Here is a 22,032-nt window from a genome sequence, read left to right as displayed (position 1 = left end):
TGCATAAAAGCATTACATTTGTGATACCATTCCCTAGGTGTTTGCTGAAGGCCATAAAGACTCTTTCTCAATCTGCACACCAGGTGTTCCCTACCTTTTTCCTTAAACCCATTAGGCTACTGCATATAATCTCCTCATGCAAGTCCCCATGTAAGAAAGCCATCTCAGCATCCATATGATAAAGGTCCAGATCTAATTGAGCAACCAATGCTAGTACCTGGCATAGGATAGTTGTCTTGACTACAAGAGAAAAGACTTCCTTGACGTCAACACTATACTCTTGTTTAAAACCATTAGCAACCAATCTAGTCTTATAAGTAGGCTTGGGGCATCCAAGGGTGCACTTCAACTTGTACACCCACTTGCATGGCAATGCATGCTTTCCACTAGGCAAAGGAACCAACTCCCACGTATGATTTTTCTATAAAGAGTCAAACTCTGATTGCATTGCCCTCTCCCAATAGTGACTATCACCATGGCGCATGGCCTAATTATAAGTGAGAGGCTCACTTGCATCTATCACCATCACATAATCAACAGAGGGCTCAAACCGCTTAGGAGGATATTTGGCTCTAGCAAAGCATCTCAAGGTAGGCTAAGGAGCCTACACATTCTATCTAACATCACAGTCATGGACCACTAGAGCATCAGCTGCTGTTGCAAGTTGTGTAGTTGGCTGTATGGGAGTAGGAGGCTCCTCTGGAAATATAACCCTACATATCTCGACTATCTGCTTAAGTTTCTTATGCATCTTTTCCTCATGGAAAACTACATCATGGCTGCAGATGACTTTCTGAGCCTATGGATCCCATAGGCAATAGCCCATCTCACCTACATCCCCATAACCAAGAAAGATGCATTTCATGGACTTAGGATCCAACTTTGTGTGCTTGTCCTTGTCCTTGGATACATGGCAAAAAGTCTCACAACCAAAGATATGCAAATAAGCATATGAGGGAGGTCTTCCAGACCACATCTCCTTTGCAACCTAAAAGTTAATAGTACTACAAGGAGACCGATTGATCAAGTATATGACAGTAGTCTGCCTCATCTCAAAGTTGTAGTGGTAAGCCTGCTTGGCTAAGCATACTAGGGACCCTTTTCTATATTGTCATGTTCATGCACTCAACCATACCATTGTGGAATGGGGTGGTCAATTGATGCTTAATACCCCTCTCGTTATCGCAAAACTGTTGAAAGGCTTTAGAGACATACTCACCCCATTATCTGGCCATAGGCATTTTAGCCTATACCCAGACTAATTCTCAACCAATGCAAGAAGTCAATGCTAAAAGGTAGCCAAAACATTAGATTTCAGCTTTATGGGATATACCCAAACCTTACGTGAGTAATCATCAATGAATGTGACAAAGTACTCCACGCCTACTAATGATTGACAAGGCATAGGCCTACACACATAAGAATTATGAACAAGAGCCAAAGGCTTACCCATGCACATAGTGCTAGACTTCTTATGCATATTATGTGTCTACCAACCATACAAACAATGATTACATGACTAAAAACACTTATAGTCAAGGGGCTTAAAATACTACAAATGAGTAAGCATTTTCATTCCCTTTATGGACATGTGCCCAAGGCAATGATGCCAAAGTGATACATGCGAAATTGCAGCCATAGACAAAACATGATCTACATATCCAAATACAACCAAGGGATATAAAGTGCCAGACTTGGCACCACATTCCAAAACAAGGTTCCCACGCATGATCTTCCAAGAAGAATCCCCAAAGGAAACAAAGTAACTCTCATCATCCAGTGTGTCATTAGAGATAAGACTCTTTGTGAGAGCCGATACATGTCAAACATTATACAAAATAAATATATTGCCTAAACCAAATTGCAACTAGATATCACCAATTCCAACTATTTGCAATGCCACGTCATTCCCCAAATGGACAGATCCAATCATACAACGATACGAGTGGAACCGCTATCTATAAGGGGTCACATGAAAGGAAGCCCCTAAATCCATCAACCAACATTGAATAAAACTAGGCGAGGTATCCGTTAGCTATGACTCATCCAAAGAAGAAGTTGCAAGTATGTAATCATCATTAGAGTCAATTTGCATCACTGCATTCTTCAATCTTAATGTTAGACTTAATAGGGATAATGCTACGATCATCATACTTGTCTTGTGTTTTTCCTTTGCCCTTTTTCTTGAGCTTGTTTCATCGCGCATTTTATGGCACTATAGCCTGATATGTCCTACATTCCCACAACAATGACAACATTATAATAAACCTGCTTATTGAGAGACAGGATAATCATGGACCTGCAAAGCTCATCTAAGTCATCCCATACATCTCAATCTTGACCTTCAGGCTTAATGCTCTTGCATTTGATCCACCTAGTTTGAGATTTCTAAATCAAAACTTGCCAAATTTGGGTATTTCAATAGCCATAATTGCTGTCAGCCAACTTTTCAATGTTGAAGACGGCACTGTCATTTGAATGACGAGTCATATTGCAGGAAAAAGAGACACATCACAAACCAAACAAGCTACTGTAATTTGGTCCATACATCTTGTTTTCAGCTTATTTTGGTTGTGATTTTGGCACTATGCTTGTTTCACAGGCCGATTATCCGCAGACAGATAAGTAGAGGGTTGAGATGGCCAAGATCCCTTATGCATCAGCAGTGGGTAGTTTGATATATGCCATGATAGCCACTCGTTCAGATATTGCCTTTGCAGTTGGTGTTGTGGCATGCTATATGGGTACACCTGGCAAAAAGCATTGGGATGCCATAAAGGGTATCATGAGATACTTGAAGGGCATAGTAGATATGTGTATTTGCTATGGCAGCCAGGATACAGGAGTTGTGGGCTACACAGACTCTGATTATGCAGGACATGCAGATAGTAGGAAGTCCACTTCCGGCTATGTCTTTACCTATGCTGGAGGTGCTATTTCTTGGATGTCCAGGGTTCAGAAGTGTACGGCTCTCTCTACCACTAAGGCCGAGTATGTTGCAGCCATTGAGGATTGCAAGGAGACCATATGGTTGGGCCGTTTGGTTTTACATTGGGATTGATACTATACCTATGATGCATTCAGATTCTATGAGTGCTATTCAGCTAGCTAAGAATCCAATCTTCCATGCGAAGACGAAACACATTGAGGTGAGGTATCACTTTATATGTGGGGTCGTGGAGGACAAGTCTGTTGACCTTGTCAAGATCCCCACTAACGAAAATCCTATAGATTTGCTCACGAAAAGCCTCACTATTGAGCGCTATGCCTTCCTTAGGAGATTGATGGGCATTGGATAAGATGACGTTTTTTCTCATCTCGTTGTACATGTGTACATTGTAGTGCCTTTTCTTTTTCTTTCCACTCCTCATTGGGGTATATTTGCCTTTAAGTGGGAGGTTGTTGGGGGTAAAGGCGTCTCTGTCTAGCCACCCATGTATTACTACACTGACAATATCTGCCATTGCACACTGCATGTGGCGGGTGCCTGTCACCGTCACTTTATTCTTTATTCTTTTAGTGACAGTTTGAATAAAGCAAGGCCCGGTCACACATTGTGACTGTTGGAGTTCCCATTTGTGTGTCTCTCTCTTCTTGCTCTTGCTCTTCACCATAGCTCACTTCCAAGCAAGCTTTGATCCTTCTCACCTTTCACATCGCTGATTAACTTAAAGTTAAAAAGTTCACATTGAGATGGAACCACTCAGAGAGATCTTTCTAAAAGGTAGTCTACCCATGAAATCCATAAACATAGAAGAAGTAGCAAAATTATAGTACCTAAAGCACATTGGATCCGATGAAAGAGCAGCCACAAGTCGATGAACCTTTTGTAGGAAGGCTAAAGACCCTCCTTTTTGATTTCATTGAATCTCTCCATGTAAATTGGCATACTTCAAGACCTTTGCCCATTGAAAACCTATTCAAACACAAGTTTTGAGGTTGTGCAGAGGCATTTTTAGACATTCGGAGAAGTTTGCTCTATTCCTTGAGATATGCATGTTGATTTTCTAGACCTCTCTTCAAGCATGGGACCTTTCCTTTAACGAAAGATGACATGGCAACTCATTCAAGCATGTTCCCATTGAGAGCGAGGCTATCTCCTTTTCGAGCTCAATGAACCACTTCTTTCTCAAAATGCTCTAAGGACTCCATGAAAAGGCCACGTCCATCTCGCTGTGCAAGAAACCTCCGACAAAAGCTACCGAACAAAGGAAAACCAACAAAAACAAGGATCAGGGACATCCTTCTAAGGTTTATTTAGAGGGCTTCTTCACACCAAGCGACCACACCCACACACACACACACAATACACACACACACACTCTCTCTCTAGTGTCGATCTATCTGCCTGCCCCTTCTCCGTCTCACCCGTTCAGCAGCTCCCCCGGCGATGGCGGCTCCTCCTGCTCTCGATCAATCCATTGGTGACGATGAGGAGATCTCCGAGGAGCAGAAGATCGCGCTGGCCAAGTGGTTCCTCCTCAACTCCCCGCCTGGAGAGATTCAGTATGTCGCTAAAGGTAGGTCTCCTGTTATCCAGTTCTCTACACATACACCTATCAGACACAGGCAAGGCCAGGAAGTGCCAGTGACCAGAATGCTGTACGATCTTCTCGTTCTGCAATATACAAAATGCATAGATATGCAGATACGAGCATGACCGAAGCCATTCGTTCATGGAATGAGCAGTTGTTCCCCCCCCCCCCCCCCCCCCCCCCCCTTTTTCGGTCATCAGAGTCTCTCTCTGTCTCGCTCTAAATGTGTGGTGTGCGTGTGCGCGGGCGTTTCTGAAGAAATCATAGCAAGCTGTTGAATGTGATTTGTGAGTCAACCAGGTTATTCATGCAATTACTCCTTTGCCCTGTTGCTTCAATCAAAGCTGAATGTGACTTGTAAGCCATTTTGAGTTTCTGCAGGGCATTTGTTTCACCAGACGAAGATTTGTTTTCTGCATAGAAGATCTTTTGTCTATGTTTATTTTCTCGTTTTTGAAAGTGGATGGATGAATGGATTTTTCTTTTAAGTTTGTATAATGAAAGTGGATGGATGGATGGCCTTTGATGTCAAGTTTGTATAATCAAGGATGAAACACAAGACTCAATATAATTTTTACTTGTTTAGCTATCCGCAGATTGTACTGATATGCCGAATGAATAGACACGTGTCCTTGGTCAGCAGTGGGTTAACGTGTGGAGCTTGATTTGTAGATTTACAGGGAGCAATTGTGAGTGACACTATTTTCAGCTTAGCTGCAAAGGAGGCATTTCCTCAATATAATAAAGAGCAGCTGATTTCCCTTGAGATGCCAGATGGAAGTGGTCAGGTAAAAGGCTTGCTTGGGGGTTAGGAGGTGAATTGATTATTTCTATTCCATGCTTGTGCATAAGTGTACTTGGCACTCTCAGTCAGCACTGTTGCAGTTTTGTATATATGGCTCTTTAAATCCATTCTTCTCTTTTGGTTGTTAATTTGTTGCATGTGTTGGTTCTTCTTGCAAGGCTGCATTCTTTGAGGGTAGTAAACTTGGCCAAGCCTTGCTACTTGGACATTCCTTAGACTTATTAAAAAAAAAAGGGTTTGGTACTAGATTTCTTGAGGGTCGATCGCTTTCAAGAATCTCTCAATGCAATGATACATCTAAGGACTTCAAGCTCTAATTTATATTACTAGATTCAACGAGTTGTACTAGTTTAAATATGTGCTAAACTATTAAGACATTTGGCATTGCTATTTGGCATCCCCACTCATATAATCCATAAACTTAGCCATAACCTTTTCTACTAAAAGGATACAATCTTGTAGCACGCATTTGCATGTACAACATTGAGGTGGTTTGGAAGGTTTCCTTTGATGGCTGATCTTAAAAGATTAACTACAATTGATTTCACCCCTTTATCTTTAGGTGATGAGTTAGGGGTTTATTTACTTGACTAATATGCTTTTCCTTTTTAAATAATCACAGTGAAAACCTTGAAGGTAGATGAAGAATGATAAGTATGAGAGGTTTTTGGGGCAAGTTGTGTAACTTTTTGATTTCAATCGATCTGTAACCTAAAAGAATCATGTGGACCTTACCAATTCTAGAGACATCAATGTGATCTCATGTTTCCTAATTTAAACTTTGTGAACTAGAATAGATCTATCATTTCGTTTTTAAAATGTTCTTTTTGTAAACTTCTAAAGGAATTTTGAAAAAGTTCATACTCTCAAAGATCTAGGATCAACAACCTTCATATTGAGTTGTGGACCTTGTGGTTTTTGATTTCCAAGATCAATGTAACCAAATTATTGAATGAAGGGTAAGGGTAGGTCAAGTTAGACAGTCCATTAGTTTGTGGATGAAAGGATGATGAGAATTTCAGTGTGGTATGGATATTCTTAAGCAGCCCTCTCCAAAGCAAAGTGGTCCTATGAGGATCTCTATCACTAATAATGGACTTTGGAAATTGACGCATACTTAAAGATGTTTTGTATAGATATCTATGCCATACGATTAGCCTTGATCTTCTTGCAAATAGGTATAAATGAATTTATTTGCTAAAATTACATATGATAGTTTGTATCCCATAATTTCTAGTAGGTGTCTTGGGAAGATCTAAGATGAAATCCATAGTAATGTTCTATCGAGGCCTATTAGGAACAAGCAATGTATATGCAACAACTTTGGAATATTTTGCCTATTATACTTGTTTTTCTACATTTTTCTTACCATCTATATGCATTATTCGAAATTTTTGTTTAGAGGGAAAGTTTTCCTAGCTTATATGCTTCTCAGATAGCTTAGTTTTCACTAAGCAATATAGTAATTCTTGATGATTGGTTTGTATAGTGAAATTTGCTCCTAAAATATATGTTTCCATGTAGACAATACATGAATTACAGTAAGTAGCTCTTTCTCATAGACTTACTTTTATCGCCATAGAGAATATGACTTTATTAATCATATGTCCATCTTGCATTAAAATAGCCCCAATGCTATTGAAAATACAATCCACACTTACTAGAGAAAACTAATTCACTATCGGTGTAGTGGCGATGAGTTGAGACTAGGTTTGAATCCTAGGTCAAATTGAGGAAGATTTCCATAATTGGATAGATTGAGGTCATTCATCACCTTAAGGTTTTGGGGGCTAGATGGCTAGCCCAATTATGGGAAACTTTCGGTTAAGCGCACAATGGCGTGAATAATACTAGGATGGGTGACCGCATGGGAAGGGAAGGTATAAGGGCCCCCATCTAGTCTCTCACTTGGTATTAGAGCTCAGGTTGTTGAGCTTGGGTGGCACTAGGACCTGAACCATGGTGTGGCTTGAGGGGGAGTGTTGGAAATACAATCCACACTTGCTAGAGAAAACTAGCACACTATCAGTGTAGCGGTGATGAGTTGAGACTAGGGTTGAATCCTAGGCCAAATGGAGGAAGATTTTCATAATTGGATACACTAAAGTCATCCATCACCTTAAGGTTTTGGAGGCTAGAGGGCTAATCCAATGATGGGAAACTTCTGATTAAGCGCACGATGGCGTGAATAATACTAGGATGAGTGACCTCCCAGGAAGGGGAGGTACAAGGATCCCCACCTAGTTTCTAACTGATGCTTTTATAGGCAACCATATGTCCATCTTACACTAAAACAGTCTCAATGTTGTTACCGTATGCATCACATTGTACGACAAATGACTTTGGAGATTTGGCAATATAAGCATTGGATGGGAAGTTAACTTTTTCTGTAACTTCTCAAATGCTGAAATTTTCACCTTTGTCCATCGAAAAGTTACACATTTCTTTGGCAAAACATGTAATGGAGATGCAATTTCATCAAAGTTTGGGATAAACTGTCTATAGTACTATTATAGTCCCTGTGAAGTAATGCTAGGTTTGCATTGAGAAAACACAACATGTGTGAATACGACTAAAACACAAGAACTTAGACAACGATGCAATGAATGCAAAAATACAAAACACAAATAGAGAAAAAAGAGAACTTTGAAGCGAATGAATGAGAATATACAAGATGCTGCAAGGTAGAGCAATGGAAGTAGTTAGAGGGTGATGTTAGCTAGAGATAGATCTGGAGGTTTATAACCACTAATTGGAGTTGAGATGATACTGAAAATGGATAATGTAGTAGGCTAGAGACCAAATTGCAGTAGTTTGGAGGTTGAACCTAGCAAATACAAGAGTTTAATTATCCAAACAATGACGTTAGCTGATCATTGGCAACAATGGGAGGTTGGATGATAGCTCAGGAAGGGTGATTTGATGCAGGGAGGCTTGCATAAGTAATAAACGTAGACAACTTGGTAGTGAACAAGTTGGCAGATTGACGATGTTAGCAATAGCAATAAAACACAGCTTGTATGAAGGTGCTAGGTGGTTGGTGACAGTCGGAATCATGTTGCTTTGTATTGGAGGGAGTGTGATTGCAATCGTCAAGGGTTGGAAAGTTGATAGAAGAGTATTGAAAGTTGAAAACAGGGCACTGACAGTTGGAGAGGGTATGGGAGACTAATGCAACTTGCAAAAAAGGAATGAACTTAGTGGTTCTACAACCTCCTATCTATAGATGTGGATCCTTTCAAAATTAGAGTGTGGTTGTATAACCTCCTATCTATAGATGTGGATCCTTTCAAAATTAGAGTTTTGGCTTTCAAGACAAAAACGTTAGTAATCTTTGAGTTTTGGGATTGTTTTAATGAGCTAATGAATTATTAATGTGTAATCCTTTTTTTTGGCTTTAACATTTTCTCTTAGGCCTAAATTGGAACAAAAAAGGGACTACAAGCATAGCTCAGTCCAAATTACCCCAAAAATTTCCACCCTAAAGGGAAAATCTTAAAAATGTTACTTTTAGACTCAAAATGATAAAGTTTTTTTGATAATAACAATGCAAAAACATAGGCATCAGACAAGGGTGCACGTCAGTTGCTCAAGGTCCTACCAAGACTACAAAGGCGGTGGTTATCTCACCGCCTTTGTAAGCCCAAAGGGTTACCCTAGAGGGGTCAAGGCATGGATTATTCAACAAAGAGTACATTAGTTTCCCAAGGTCCTACCAAGACTACAAAGGTGATGGTTATCTCACCTTGTAAGCCCTAAGGGTCACCCCAGAGAGGCCAAGGCATGGAACAAAGAGTACTTGTTGATTGCCCAATGGTAACAAGACCTTCAAAGGTGATGGAACCACTTTGAAAAAAAAAAATTATTCTTTAGTAACTGTGCTTATGGGGGTTAGATCCAATACCACAAAATAGAAGACTATCCCAATCGTGTGTCAAGGTTGTTGGTGATGAAGTAAAGGAGTAAAGAAGTATGAAAGTGTGGTTAGAGAGCCACTGGTGGAGACAACTTAAGATTTGCCAAGGAGTGTTTTGCACGATGAGATACATAGAAGAATGCTACATGATGAGAATGCACACGCAACAAGTGTCACTTGGATAGTGTCCCTTGTGAAAAAATTGTTCACTTGCTTAAGTTTCAGTTTACAAAGATGATACTAATGGTGCAATGCAAGGGGGAGGTACAATAGGGAAGGGAGGTCGATGTTGGAGACATGTCAAAACTTTTAGAAGATAGGGTAGAAAACCCCTCTGAGCCATGGATGTCGATGTTGAGGAAGAAAGATGAACCTAATGGCAGTCTTTGTGTGGTGTCGAGAACCGTGATGAAGGATGTGTTATACGTATTATATTTCTCCTAAGTTCTAGTGTGAACACTCCCTTATCTCACGGGCACTTTTTACTTTCTAGCTGGAGAATGATTTTTTTTTGCATGTGAGCACTTCTCAATGGGTGTGGTACTTAGTACCTTAGGGATTGTACTTTCATTCATTCTGACATAGTGGATGTAATCTTCCAACATTCTCTTTTCTTTTGCTATTCATTTGTTTATTGTGAGTGTGTGAGTGTTGCTGAACCCTAACCTAACAGTGGTATTAGAGCTATACCTCTTCTTAGCCATTACCTTCTTCGCGTGTTATCATAGCTACCCTTGAGCCTTGAGCTCGACCCCTCTCTTTCCTCTTAAGTCTTTGCGTAACCTTTAGTCGGTTGCTTGCCACACGTCTTCATCGACAACTTGCACACTACTTGTCTCTTACCTGTTGACATCTCCATGGTTCACTAAACAACCATACCCTATCCATCACGCTTGCAGCCTACATGCCACATTGTTTGCTGTGTAAGCTCGATGGCCAATGCTATTAGCCTTGTCTATCTTACGTTTGCTTGCCATTGCTTGGTTGACCTACTGCAACACTTGTTGCTTGTTGCCTCATTCACGATAGCTCGCCACATCGCCCTATAGTATTTAACACCTTGACACAATCTGCAAATTTGATGCCTAACAATCCCGATTTGTGCCCATACCTTATGCATTAATTGCAAGATAGCCACATCATGACACCTCGATAGCCCTTTGCACACTCGAAAGTTGATGAATTAAAATATTAAAACATTGCAATCCTCCAAGCTTGCATTAAGCCCTTTAAATTGCTCATATTCGTGCACAACGCCCGTGTGAAGCCCAAAATTTAGGGATTTTGCAGCAAATCCAAAAATTTCCCAAATTTCTTACAAAAATTTGGGGCTTATGCTTGAAAACCTTGAATCTCACAAAAATTTTGGGAATTTTGCTCTTGATGCTCAGAAATTGCTCAATCTTGTATCAAAATTTGGGGGTTCTAACATTCAAGCTCCAATTTTACCAAATTTCATTGATTAAATCTAGGGCGTTTGCAAAATTTTCCCAAATTCATCGACATTGAGGCCAATTGGATCTTCTACATCGACATTTGTGCACATTGGAGCACTTTCAGCTGAAAATTCTTCATCAACACCATCAATTTTTCAAAAATTGTGAGTTTTTGCCATTTTATTTGTTTTATTTTTGTGTTGTGACTGCATTTGTACTTTGGATAGTAGCTGGTTATAAAAAAAACTAGAAATTTCAGAAAGCAATGGGGTTGGGTAAAATGATTTGCTCAACATATTTGGGGACTCGGACAAATTAGATGGCACTAATTATCCCATGTGGACATACATGGTGAAGCATGTACTTGTTGCCAAGTAGCTTTGGGGTTATGTATGTGGTTTAGAAGTTAGGCATATAGGCCTTGCTACACAGAATGTACAAGTTCTTTAGGTCATCCACAATCACCAATGGATCTATAGCTCTAGCTCCTCTTGCATCTCCCACAATAGATCGGTTGAAATGGGATGGGTTCATGCTTTGATTGTACTTTTACGTAAGTGGCATATTATCTTGCATATTTGGTCATGCACCATGCCCAAGGATGCTTGGGGTAAGCTTGCTTTGTTGTATTAGGTATGCAATGAGGCTTGTGTAGCCTATTTGCATAAGTAGCTTGAGATGGAGCACATGACATAGGGTGATGCTGTGGATGTGTACATTACACATGTCAAGGACATTATGGAGGAGCTTGTTAATATTGATAAAATTATTCTTGATGCATCTCTTGTAGCTATGGTCTTGGTTGGTCTACTTGATATCTCCTCCTACTAACCAATTGCTCTTGCTGTCACAAATGACCAGCAAGCCTTTTGGGTCATTTGCCCCTTGATTCACTCATGACTTGTTCTCCAATTTGACCCTTGGCTGGCCAAATGCTACCCCAAATTAATTTGGGATGGGCTGGCTCTTGAAATCCCTTGATAATCTTCAATTATCAGCTCTGCTGATTTTAGTCCCTTGAGCCTTCAATCTTTGGCATGGATCCCAAGGTGGTTGCTAAACCCTAATTTTTGCTGTATATTAGGGTTTATTGCAGAAATTACAGATCAGTCCACCAAAAATGGCTGCAATCTTCTTCAAATGGCTGAGAATTGCTGAGAATGGCTGAGCATAGGCTGAAGGAGATGAGAGAATGCTGTAAAGAGAAAATTTTGAGATTTGTCACGAAGAACTGATCAAAATCAGTAGCTGCCCTGCTGTACCAGCTCCAAACGGATGCACCAACAACAATAGGAGCATCAAAGATTGTGATCTTCAAGAGAAAAGTGCATCAGCAGCAATTGTCAGCTTCCCAAGGTCAAGAATATGCAATCTCCATCACCAAAATGGTCTCCAATGGTTGGGAAATGGCCCCAAAAGCTAGCAGCAACAGTCCAACACCTCTTTCCAACAGCTCCAAAATGAAAAAACTAGATTTCCCTCTCCCTTCAGCCCTATTTAACCTTTCTCCCACTTGCATAGGAAAGTTTTGCTAAGTGGCAGCTTTCTTAATCCATTTTCAACAATTTTCAGCCATTTAATTAAATTTCAGAATTAATTAATTCTGAAAATTAATTCAGCCCTTAATCCATGTCGAAAAAATTGACCTTGCCCATCCAAAAATTAATTGGCTAGGCCATTTGCAACCCAAAGTGGTCCCATGCATTAATTGACCCTTGGACAAGCATTGATCCATTAATTAATGCCTAGTCCCTAGTGTCACCACTGACACTTAATGGCCAATTAATGGTCCTAGGGGCAAAATGACACCAAAATCCACTTAGAATCTAACAAGTGTAACTTGTTACAACTTTTGCCTTTGATACCCATCTTTTTCACAAGGTCCTTCGGCCTTCAATTGTGAAAAAATAGCTTGCATCTCACATGTGCAACACATGTGTATCTTTTAATTGCACATTTGATTAATCCTTTAAGCAAATGTCAATTAAACATAAACGAAGCATCAAATTTTCACGTCCTCGTGAAAGTGGGATGGGGCACCATAATTAGAGGATGGATATCCTTGTGTTTGAAAGGTTAACAGAAAGGGTGGTGAATGTCCAAGAGGAGTGAGGGGGTTACCCATCACAAATGTCCCAGGATAGACAGTTTTACTCAATTGAAAGGGACAATCTTAAGGGATGGCATTCCCACTGACAATGTACTAGGGTTAGAGTGGCATTCACCTATGGGTAGCTAACATATGGTGTGGAAAAAGAAAAAGTGCTAGGAACGGAAATAGATGATCTTAATTCTTGTGTACTTGATATAGTTGTGGAATTTAATCCTAAACTATTGAAAATAAATGAAAGAGAATTGGTAGAAGAGGGTGGGATGGGAGGGAATTGTGAACTAAAAATGCCAACTCCATGCTCCAAAGAGAGGATACAGTGCCAGATATACTTATAGATGTATGTTTGCATCTAAAGCCTTCTCTATTGAAGTTAACCTACTCAATCCTTTCATGATCTAGATCTTCCACACTAGAAGAAGAAAGAGTGAAGGATTTTGATTCATACGACTTAAAAGGGTTATACAGACTTGACTTTGGACTTGGCTATAATAAAGAAGGTGGTTCACCAGTCCCCCGAATTCAGCATGTCTTCCCTTGAGTGAAGAGATAGCCAACGTCACCAATTGATCTCGTTTGATGCACAAGGCTCCCAAGAGTGTGGCTGCAATATTTGATGTGCAGGAGAATTCCTCCATCATGAGCCCTACATCTAGTCAAGAAGAAAGTGATGATGCATTGTCTTCCTTGTTTAGTCCATAATGCCTCCTCAAGGCCTCCAATGGTGGAGAAGTGTCGCAACTCTATCGAAACAGAATTTGTATCCTTTTTCATTAATTTGTCTATATAATGATTTATTAAATTTGTTTCCTTTGCACTAATTAGATATAAAAAAAAGTGCATAGGAGCTGGCCACTGATGAGTGGTCACAGGTTATTGTGGATCTACGCGGTGGGTTAGAGAAAAGATAGTTCACACTTCCACCTATATGGCCCGATTGGGCGCATGTGACCAGAACTCACGCATATCGGGGTTAGACTCACACACAGAAAGGATTGATGCCTTGAAGTGTGGGCTAGATCCGCCAGAACAAACAGTTACAATCAACAAGATGGCATGATTATGAAATGCTTGTACAATGTGCCTTGAAGTGTGGGCTAGATCCGCCAAAACAGACAGTTACAATCAACAAGATGGCATGATCATGAAATGTTTGTACAATGTGCATGTGTGGGCTAAAAGCTTGAAATGCACATTTCTTTGCATAGGAAAGTCACATGAAGATTCTGATACCGTTTTTGCGATGTACACGGAAAAAGCTTTCATATGACACCCATATTGGGGGGGTCCCTAAATTTTAGGAGGTCCCTAAATTTTAGGAGCCTCGAATTAGCCTAAAAATGCTAGTTCTAAAAAATAGGGATGCCATTCTAAGAATAGTAAATTTTGTACTCTGACTGTGCTTACTAAATTTGGTTGTTTCTATTCTTGACAGTATTCAGCCCAAAAAGGAAGGCCATAGAGAAGAGACGAGTGTCAAGACACTTGTCACACAAGTTTCCAAGAGTCCTACCACTTGTCACATCTCATGACATGTGGTTGGACACTTGTCTTGTGCTACTCCACTTTTCCCTTTTGTACTAGCTCTTCCCTCTCCTATAAATAAGAGCTCGTTTTTCTTCATTCAGCATCATTTTTCTTTGCTGTAAACTCATGTACATCACCCACAGATAGCCAGAAACTGGCCCCATCCATCCCCAGTATCATCTCCCACTTCTCCATTATCAAATTCCTCCATATTCCCTCTTCTATCACTGCTGTTTTACAGGACAACAAGCCTGTAAATTCATTACAGCACCTCCTTTTCGAGCTCTTTCTTCCATTTTAGCAACAAGAAGCAAGCCCTATCCATGTACCGTTGATCAATGATGGAGAAAGGCTGATTTCCCCTCTTTCTTCTCTCATACTGTAAAGAAATCAGTTTTTATCATTGCATAATAGATAATGCATGTGTGTTTGTACATCTTTGCATGATCTTGTGAGAGTGAGAATTACTTCTCCTCACTCTCAGGTTGATTGTAACTGAGCTCTTCCCTAAGGGACTTGGGTTGAGCAGAAATACATTCCTTCGGGGGGGTTGCCCATCTTCAACCCTCAATCTTGTTAGCAGTCATGTTTGTCATGCCTTGTCATCTCCTGCCTGTGAGCCTCAGTCTGAGTTAGACGAGGACATTAGGAGCTCTGACATGTCCGTCATGTGTTATGATGGAGGAGGCTAGCCACAGTCGGACTGGTTGTCAGTTAGCATTTCTATGCATTCCCTTTATTTGTCGGGGTCCAGTGTGCATTTTTAGGGCAGTTTCTGCATTTCCCAGGCTGCCCACACCTGCCAGGCATTGTCCCCCTGTTTCGGGATTTTTTGGCCCCAGATGTGCCACGTCAGCATTTTGCGACTGCATTAAATGCAGTCGGCCCATTTTTAGGGCCCCTGGGGCAGGTCGGCCAGTTTTGGGCTCTTTTGGCTATATATAGCCAGCCCCCCACACTTGGCTGATCATCTCTCTTTAGCAGGTGCACACTCCAACGTCCTCCTCCTCCGTCTTTGGTGCTGCCATCGTCATCAGCCTGATCTGATTCCCTCACTGACGCTGTTGGCTGCGTGCAGGGACTGATCAGTCCATTTCAGTGTATTCAGCATTCATTTCAGTCAGTGCAGATTTCTCTTCCTTATTTTCTGCTTTCTCTCTCTCTCTACCTCCGTGTTCGTATTTCCTCTTCCGCAGCACACTCTCACAAATCTTGTCTCCATTACTTTTACATTTTCATGGCTGTAATTTTGTGAGTAATTTTTATTTTTAGCTTTAAGTGTTCATTCTCTTTTATATTAAATCTCTAAAACAAGCAAATATCATAATTGTTAAGCATACTACGTTGTTCGGGGTGTTTACAAGAAGCCTGAAAAGACATTGTGGAATCTCAAGGAGGAGGAGTTTGAGACACTGAATTTGTCACGCATCATTCGTGTATCTTGCAATAACCAAGCTCCCTACAATAATTGTAGGATGCTCCTTAGAGGACCAGGCTTTGATACCATGTGAAGTGATGCTAGGGTTTGCTATGAGAAAAGACAGAATGTATGAACATGACTAAAACACAAGAATTCAAATAAGAATGCAAAAAATGCAAAAACACAAAACACAAACAGAGAAGAAAGATAACTTTGAAGGGAATGAATCAATGCTGTAAATGAATGAGTATACAAGATATGCTCAAAGGCAAAGCAATGTGAGTAGTCAGTGTGACGTCCACGGGAGATGGATTTGGAGGTGTACAACCCCCAGTTGTAGCTGAGATGATGCTGAAAATGGAAAGCAGGTTGGAAACCAAAACACAGCTGTCTAGAGACTGAATTTGGCAAACGCAGGTGTATGACCACTGAGATGATGATGTCACCCGCAGCAGCAGTAGGAGGCTGGGCGACAACTGAGGAAGGTCTATCTGAAGCGGGGTGGCCTGCATAAGCAGTAAACGCAGGCAGCTGGGCAGCTAATAGGTCGACTGGCTGATGACATCATCAGTAGCAGCAATATGCAGCCTGTATGAAGGTGCCAGGTGGCTGGTGGCTGCTAGTCTTTGTCCATCAGTTCATATCTCCTAGGCATTCCTGTGTATGGCATTTTATCAGCCCATGTGCATGCCAAGATGGGCAGCAACCTTTGGCATCCTGTTTCTCCATGTTCTGGGCAGTCATTTAAGTCACATGGCAGGCAGACACCTTCAGCATGGGTGAACACACCTGGATGGCTTCTTTCCTACCAAAGGGTAGCATTTAGATAGCCCGACCTGCATTAAATGCAGGCTGGCCAGCTGCAGACTGGCCATATTTCAGGCGTTGGCTATTTCTTGATCAGCCCCCCACTCCACTTCATTGCGTCAATTTCAGACCAGCCCTCATCATCAGTGTTATCACCTCCTGCCTTTGTCTGATGACCGCACTGATGCTCTGAGCTGCATGTAGGGGCTAACAGATTTCAGTCTTGTACCTATATCTTCAGTCTGATTTGTTTCTTCAATTCTATGCATTATCTTGTCTCTGGCTTCTGCTCTCTCTTTGTGTTCTTTTCTGCTGTGCAATTACCCATCTGACTCTGTAAGGGCTAGTTTAATCGTTCTAGATGCATAGTGAACTGCTATTATTATCCTTAAGTGATGGAATCCCTGTCCAAGTGTTGAAGTCTACTTATTGCTGTCATACTCTAGGGTGTAGGGAGCATAGAATTGTTCGCTTGTTGGCTGACATAATCTAGTTTTGACTTGGAAGGTGTGCCACTGTTGTCGACTTTGTGTGTACTGAATTTGTCCATACTTTATTACTCAGTTTTACAAGATTAGTAGATTTTAATGTTGATGTCTATGTATTTGATATATCTTGTCAAAAATGATGCTGTGAAAGTATGTGAACTGCATGCTAGCTTGTGTATGAGACATGTGAATTTGTCAGTAAGTGTCATGCATTGTGCATGGGATTCATGGACTCCTGAGGTTGGATCTCTCTCATTTGCAGGTACATTGGCTACTGCAATGTGGTGACAGGTGCTTATATGTCAATATGGAGAAGTTGATACTGAGCATTATATCGATCCAAGGACAGCACAGGTTGCATCGGTGGACCACATCAAGCAGGCAAGCACGGTTTCTTCTTGCTTCTGTGAAGCCTGGTTTGTTGTTATTATCTATATCTCATTGACGTCAGGTTTCCCTAAACCAGTGAAATTTTAATCTTTTAGATTTGTACGGGAGTAAGACCTGCCACAGATGATGAACTTCCATCTGCATTCGCTGAAGAATACCGGTGAGCTTTCTTCTTTTGTGAGAAAGTTGGAACTGAAAAATTTGGTTATGTGATGGTGGTGAATGATGGGATGTGTTGAAAAGACTTTCTCTATTGATAATTGGGAATCAGTGCTGTGTTACAAGCCTCTTAATTTGAACTCTCAATTAAATGCCTCTGTATGCTAGTGCTGTTAATGTTTGATTGTTTTAGCTATTAATGTATTATCAGGAAAAATCGAGATCTATGTTGGCATCAATGTTAACATGAAACATATCAAAGTTTTAGCTAAGAGAACGGAAGAATCTCACTCATTCCATAAGATTGTAAGGTAATGTTGTGGATAGCAGCCACACCGTAATTGCCATAATGGAGCAAATAAACATTGATAGGTTGAATAATTGAATGCCTGGATTTACTTCCTGTAGAGACTATACATTCATAGCAAGAGCCTCAAATCTCTTATTTGCTGTCAATTAAAACCAAAGGCCGTTTTGTAATTGAGTTTTGGCATAGCAGTGCAGCTGTCGATGCAGAAGTGTTAAAATATGTTGAAGAAGCTTTTCCAAAAGGGGATTGTGCTGTCTATGTAGCACGTGGAAAAACTCTGGAGGATGTGCAATCATTTGACCTCATTACAGTCATTTCTTCTGCCAAATTTCGCCCTCAGAATTTCTGGTAGGTGGATTTCTTTCTGCTTGGGATTTTGCCAGCTAGCATGAAGCACATGGGAAATTTCTTTGTTTACATAGATTAAAAACCTGTTGATTGTGCTCCAGATCCTCTAACTATAATGTATGTAACAGTAATGGGCAGTGGAAATCAATCTGGACCATCCATGTGCTTTCTGATACGCAGATGGTAGAGTTGGAAGGTCATATCAAGGTGCGTATGGTGTCAGTGGCTTACATATGCCTGATACAAACGAGCTACATAATCTTCAGAGTGTGTCTATAATTGAGACTTGAACATCAGTAGGTAACTCTTTACAAGGAGGAAAGTGTTCATGTGGTTGGCTGTATGGCATCAACTGATTCTCGCAGATCTGTGAGGCCTGACATGAGACTACCCCTGCCCTTTGTGTGTTGATATATGGGGTGCCTTCAGTTACTTTTGACTGCCCTCTGTAGCTTTTTTTGCTCCCATCTGCATTATTTGAGTCCTGCTAATGGAAGGGTGATACAGTTTATTAGGCATGCATGATGCTTATATGTACAGCAGCGGTCTACACTTCATTAGGCAGCTATGATGGTTATATGCACAAAAATGGTGTAATGACTTGCTTGTAAAACTGCATTGCCTTTAACTATATATGTTAGCTGCATAATACTCGTAAATTTCAATGGTCTGGCCATGATAGAAGTCTATGTTTCTCCTCAAAGATACATGTTGTTCTGTTAAAAAACTTGAATCAGGTGTCGGCGCACTATTTTGAGGAGGGAAATGTGCAACTAAATACCACCTGGGAATGTAGGGACTCAACAATACTTCAGGTGTGCTGCTACGTTTGCTGACTGCATTTGCAAAGTGAATTATATTGAGTGTGACTGTAGTGTAGAAGGTAACACAGTTTTTGGTTGATGCAGAGTCCTTTTGAAACTGGCATAGCAATTGCCACTATTATACAGCATCATGAATCTGAATATTTAGCTTCTCTGGAGGTATGGATACTACTGGCTCGGAAGGAGTGTGGCATTGTCCCTTCTTTTTCTGATTGTCAAATATAAATGATATATTTTGCTTTAATGGCAGGATTCCTACTCTAAGCTGTCTGACAACACTTTCAAGGTTTGCTCATATGGAGCTCTTGCCTATGTTTTTATTGTTATGTAGTAGTTATCCAGTGCACTGCAACTGAAAAGCCTTGGAAATGGAACTTTACTTACAAGCTAGTATTATTCTGGCAGGAACTTCGGAGGAAGCTTCCGGTAACCAGAACTCTATTCCCTTGGGGTAATGCTCACCAGCTCAGTCTAACAAGAGAGCTGACTCGGGAGATGAGCAATAAATAGGGAGTTCACTCCCACGTTTTAATTACATGTGAATTTCAGACTTTCATGCTTAACGCAAAACTGAGTCTGTTCTTTTTGTATAGATGTAAAGCAATAGCTAGTCAGTGTTTGGTTCTTTTCAGCTGTAGTACTGCAGTTCAACTGCAGTCACGGTGTAGTGATGGATTATTTGATCCATTGTTCAATATGTAAGAGCAGGTAGGGTGTGCTGTGAGATTGCAGATGATTGTGATGCCAAGCAGATTGTGTTGCCCAGCAGATTGTGTTGTGTGGTGTACTTGTGACAATGAATTCTGTTGTGTCATACTTGTGACAATTCATTGTGGTCTTCTTTTATCAGTTCAATTAGCATGTACGGAAGGTTTGTTGGAATATCTGCTGAAGTTGTTTTAGCTTTTATAATTGAAGAGTATGATGCCATGCAAGTTATATGCCTATGACACACTTGAAAGCTCTCTGGTTGTATTACGTACATACAAGTCATCGAGGAGGCTACTAGTTTCAGAAATGTGTTCGGGTCTGATTGTCTTTATGGGTCAGGTTTGCTAGGTCTTTTGGTAGTAGAGGTTATTGATGTTCCTCTTCAAAGTAACAGTGATGGCTCAGTGGTACCATGATCCCTCCCGACTAATCTTATTGACATGTTTGTCTTTGAACAGCTGGAGATGTAATACTCCAGTTTCTACTGTTATGACTGCCTCTATGACTTCCCGTTGGTAGTCCCTTGGTGCATAATCTGAGTGAGTCGATGGTGTTCATAAAGAGGAAGAAGTATGAAAATGGGTAGAAAGTGTATCTTGGGTTTGGACCTGGCGTGTATAGGATGTGAGTGGGTTTGTTAAGTCACTTTGCAAGATATTATAATCCCCTTTGTTCTTTATATCGGGGTAAGGCGTTTCCATGTGAGGGGAAGGACTAACTATCAAGAACTCCTTGCTATTGTAGATGCCTTTAATACTTGGCGTTATCATCTAGAGGGTGCAGCCCATAAGGTTATCATCTATACAAATCACAAAAATCTATAATACTTTATGACAACCTGCATCCTCAATCAAAGACAATCGCGTTGGAGTAACTTCTTGTCTAGGTTTGACTTTGTGATCACCTACCACTCAGGATGGTAACAATGCCAATTAGATGCTTTATCAAGATCTTACTTGGTATCTAAGAAGGGAGAAGTAGCTTTTGATCAACGAGCAATACTAAAGCCAGAGCACCTCCAGCTAGCAGCTATCTCTAGTTGTCACCAAGACAACCCTACCTTGATTTAGTTAATCCATGAAGCCTTGTTGCATGATGATTTGGCCAACAATGCCAAGAGAAGAAATCCAGAGGGAAAACAAAAATGAAGTTTGTGAGTTTTAAGAAACTAATGGATTGTTATACTATTAAGGATTTACTTTACATTCCTCCAAGACAGTTGAGACTCTAGGAACTCCAACAATGCCTTGATATCCTAGCAAAAGGACACTTAAAGAGTTAGTAAGACATTAGAGCTTATTTCAAGAGATTTTTGGTGGTCCCAAATGTGGAAAGAAGTTAAGGAATATATAAATCATGTTATACTTGCAATAGGGCGGCCGAGGTATCTCATCACAAATCACATTGCCTCTTGTAAGCATTGACCATTCCACCATGACCTTGGTCTTTTCTATCTATGGATTTCACAACAAATCTTTTCAAATCAAACAAATATGACACTTATTCTTGTTGTGGTAGATAGGTTTACAAAAATGGCATATTTCATCCCTATAAACGAGACCATCACTAGTGTAGCTATAACCAGACTCTTCCTTAGATGCATTTTTAGATTACATGGACTCCCAAACATCATCAACGAGATTGGGGTTTCCAATTCATATCTAGTTTTTGGAAGAGCCTTTGCAACCTCCTTGGAATCCAAGTTAAGTTATCCATAGCCGATTCCATAGATTGATGGTCAAATAAGATAGGTAAATTAAGTGTTGGAACAGTCTCTCTATCGCATTATCAACTATCATTAGAATGGTTAAAGCTCTTGTTCTTTGTGGAGTTTTCTTATAATAATAGTATCCATGCATCTACCAAGCAAACTCCTTTCTTTGAAAACTATGGCTAGCATCCAAGGATGGATGTATATCTCTCCAATTAAGTAAAAGCCTTATTGCTTGAGATAAGGCTCAACACCTAGTAGATATTCACCACAAGAACTCTAGCAACAAATCCAAAATACTCAAAATTAGTACAAGTATCATGTGGACTAGCATCGTCCCCAAAATCATGTATACAAAGTTGGTGGCAAAATATGATTACTTAGCCATAATCTTCAAATAGCAAGGTCCTCCATCAAGTTGGACCACCAAAGATTTAGACTCTTTATTGTCGTAGCCCATATCAATCCAGTTGCTTATTGACCCAACTCCCCTACACCATAAAGATCCACCTAGTCTTTCATGTTTCCTTGCTTG

General features: G+C 40.5%; 1 protein-coding gene across 1 annotated transcript; it reads left to right on the top strand.

Moving 5' to 3' along the window:
- Positions 1-4,238: 4,238 nt before the first annotated feature.
- CPA (Subunits of heterodimeric actin filament capping protein Capz superfamily) lies at positions 4,239-19,957 on the top strand. Its single transcript, XM_087683425.1, has 10 exons — positions 4,239-4,520; positions 5,208-5,323; positions 17,336-17,425; positions 17,530-17,594; positions 18,093-18,251; positions 18,380-18,458; positions 18,989-19,066; positions 19,160-19,234; positions 19,326-19,361; positions 19,481-19,957. The coding sequence occupies exons 1-10, from the start codon at positions 4,391-4,393 to the stop codon at positions 19,583-19,585; spliced, it is 933 nt and encodes a 310-aa protein (XP_087539551.1). The 5' UTR covers positions 4,239-4,390; the 3' UTR covers positions 19,586-19,957.
- The last annotated feature ends 2,075 nt before the right edge of the window (positions 19,958-22,032 follow it).

This window comes from Lygodium microphyllum, chromosome 8, assembly GCF_053477565.2.
Source record: "Lygodium microphyllum isolate KBCC chromosome 8, Lygodium_microphyllum_v1.1.10, whole genome shotgun sequence".
In the NCBI taxonomy this organism is placed as follows: Eukaryota; Viridiplantae; Streptophyta; class Polypodiopsida; order Schizaeales; family Lygodiaceae; genus Lygodium; species Lygodium microphyllum.
Note: the sequence above shows the minus strand (reverse complement) of the source record. Positions and strands in the feature narration are given on the sequence as shown.

What these genes read in the sequence shown, in the direction of transcription:
- CPA (XM_087683425.1), top strand. Translation starts at nt 4,391, where the DNA reads ATGGCGGCTCCTCCTGCTCTCGATCAATCCATTGGTGACGATGAGGAG. An exon ending in TGCCAGATGGAAGTGGTCAG is followed by an intron (nt 5,324 to 17,335) that starts GTAAAAGGCTTG and finishes ATGTGGTGACAG; the next exon opens with GTGCTTATATGTCAATATGG. An exon ending in GGGACTCAACAATACTTCAG is followed by an intron (nt 19,067 to 19,159) that starts GTGTGCTGCTAC and finishes TGGTTGATGCAG; the next exon opens with AGTCCTTTTGAAACTGGCAT.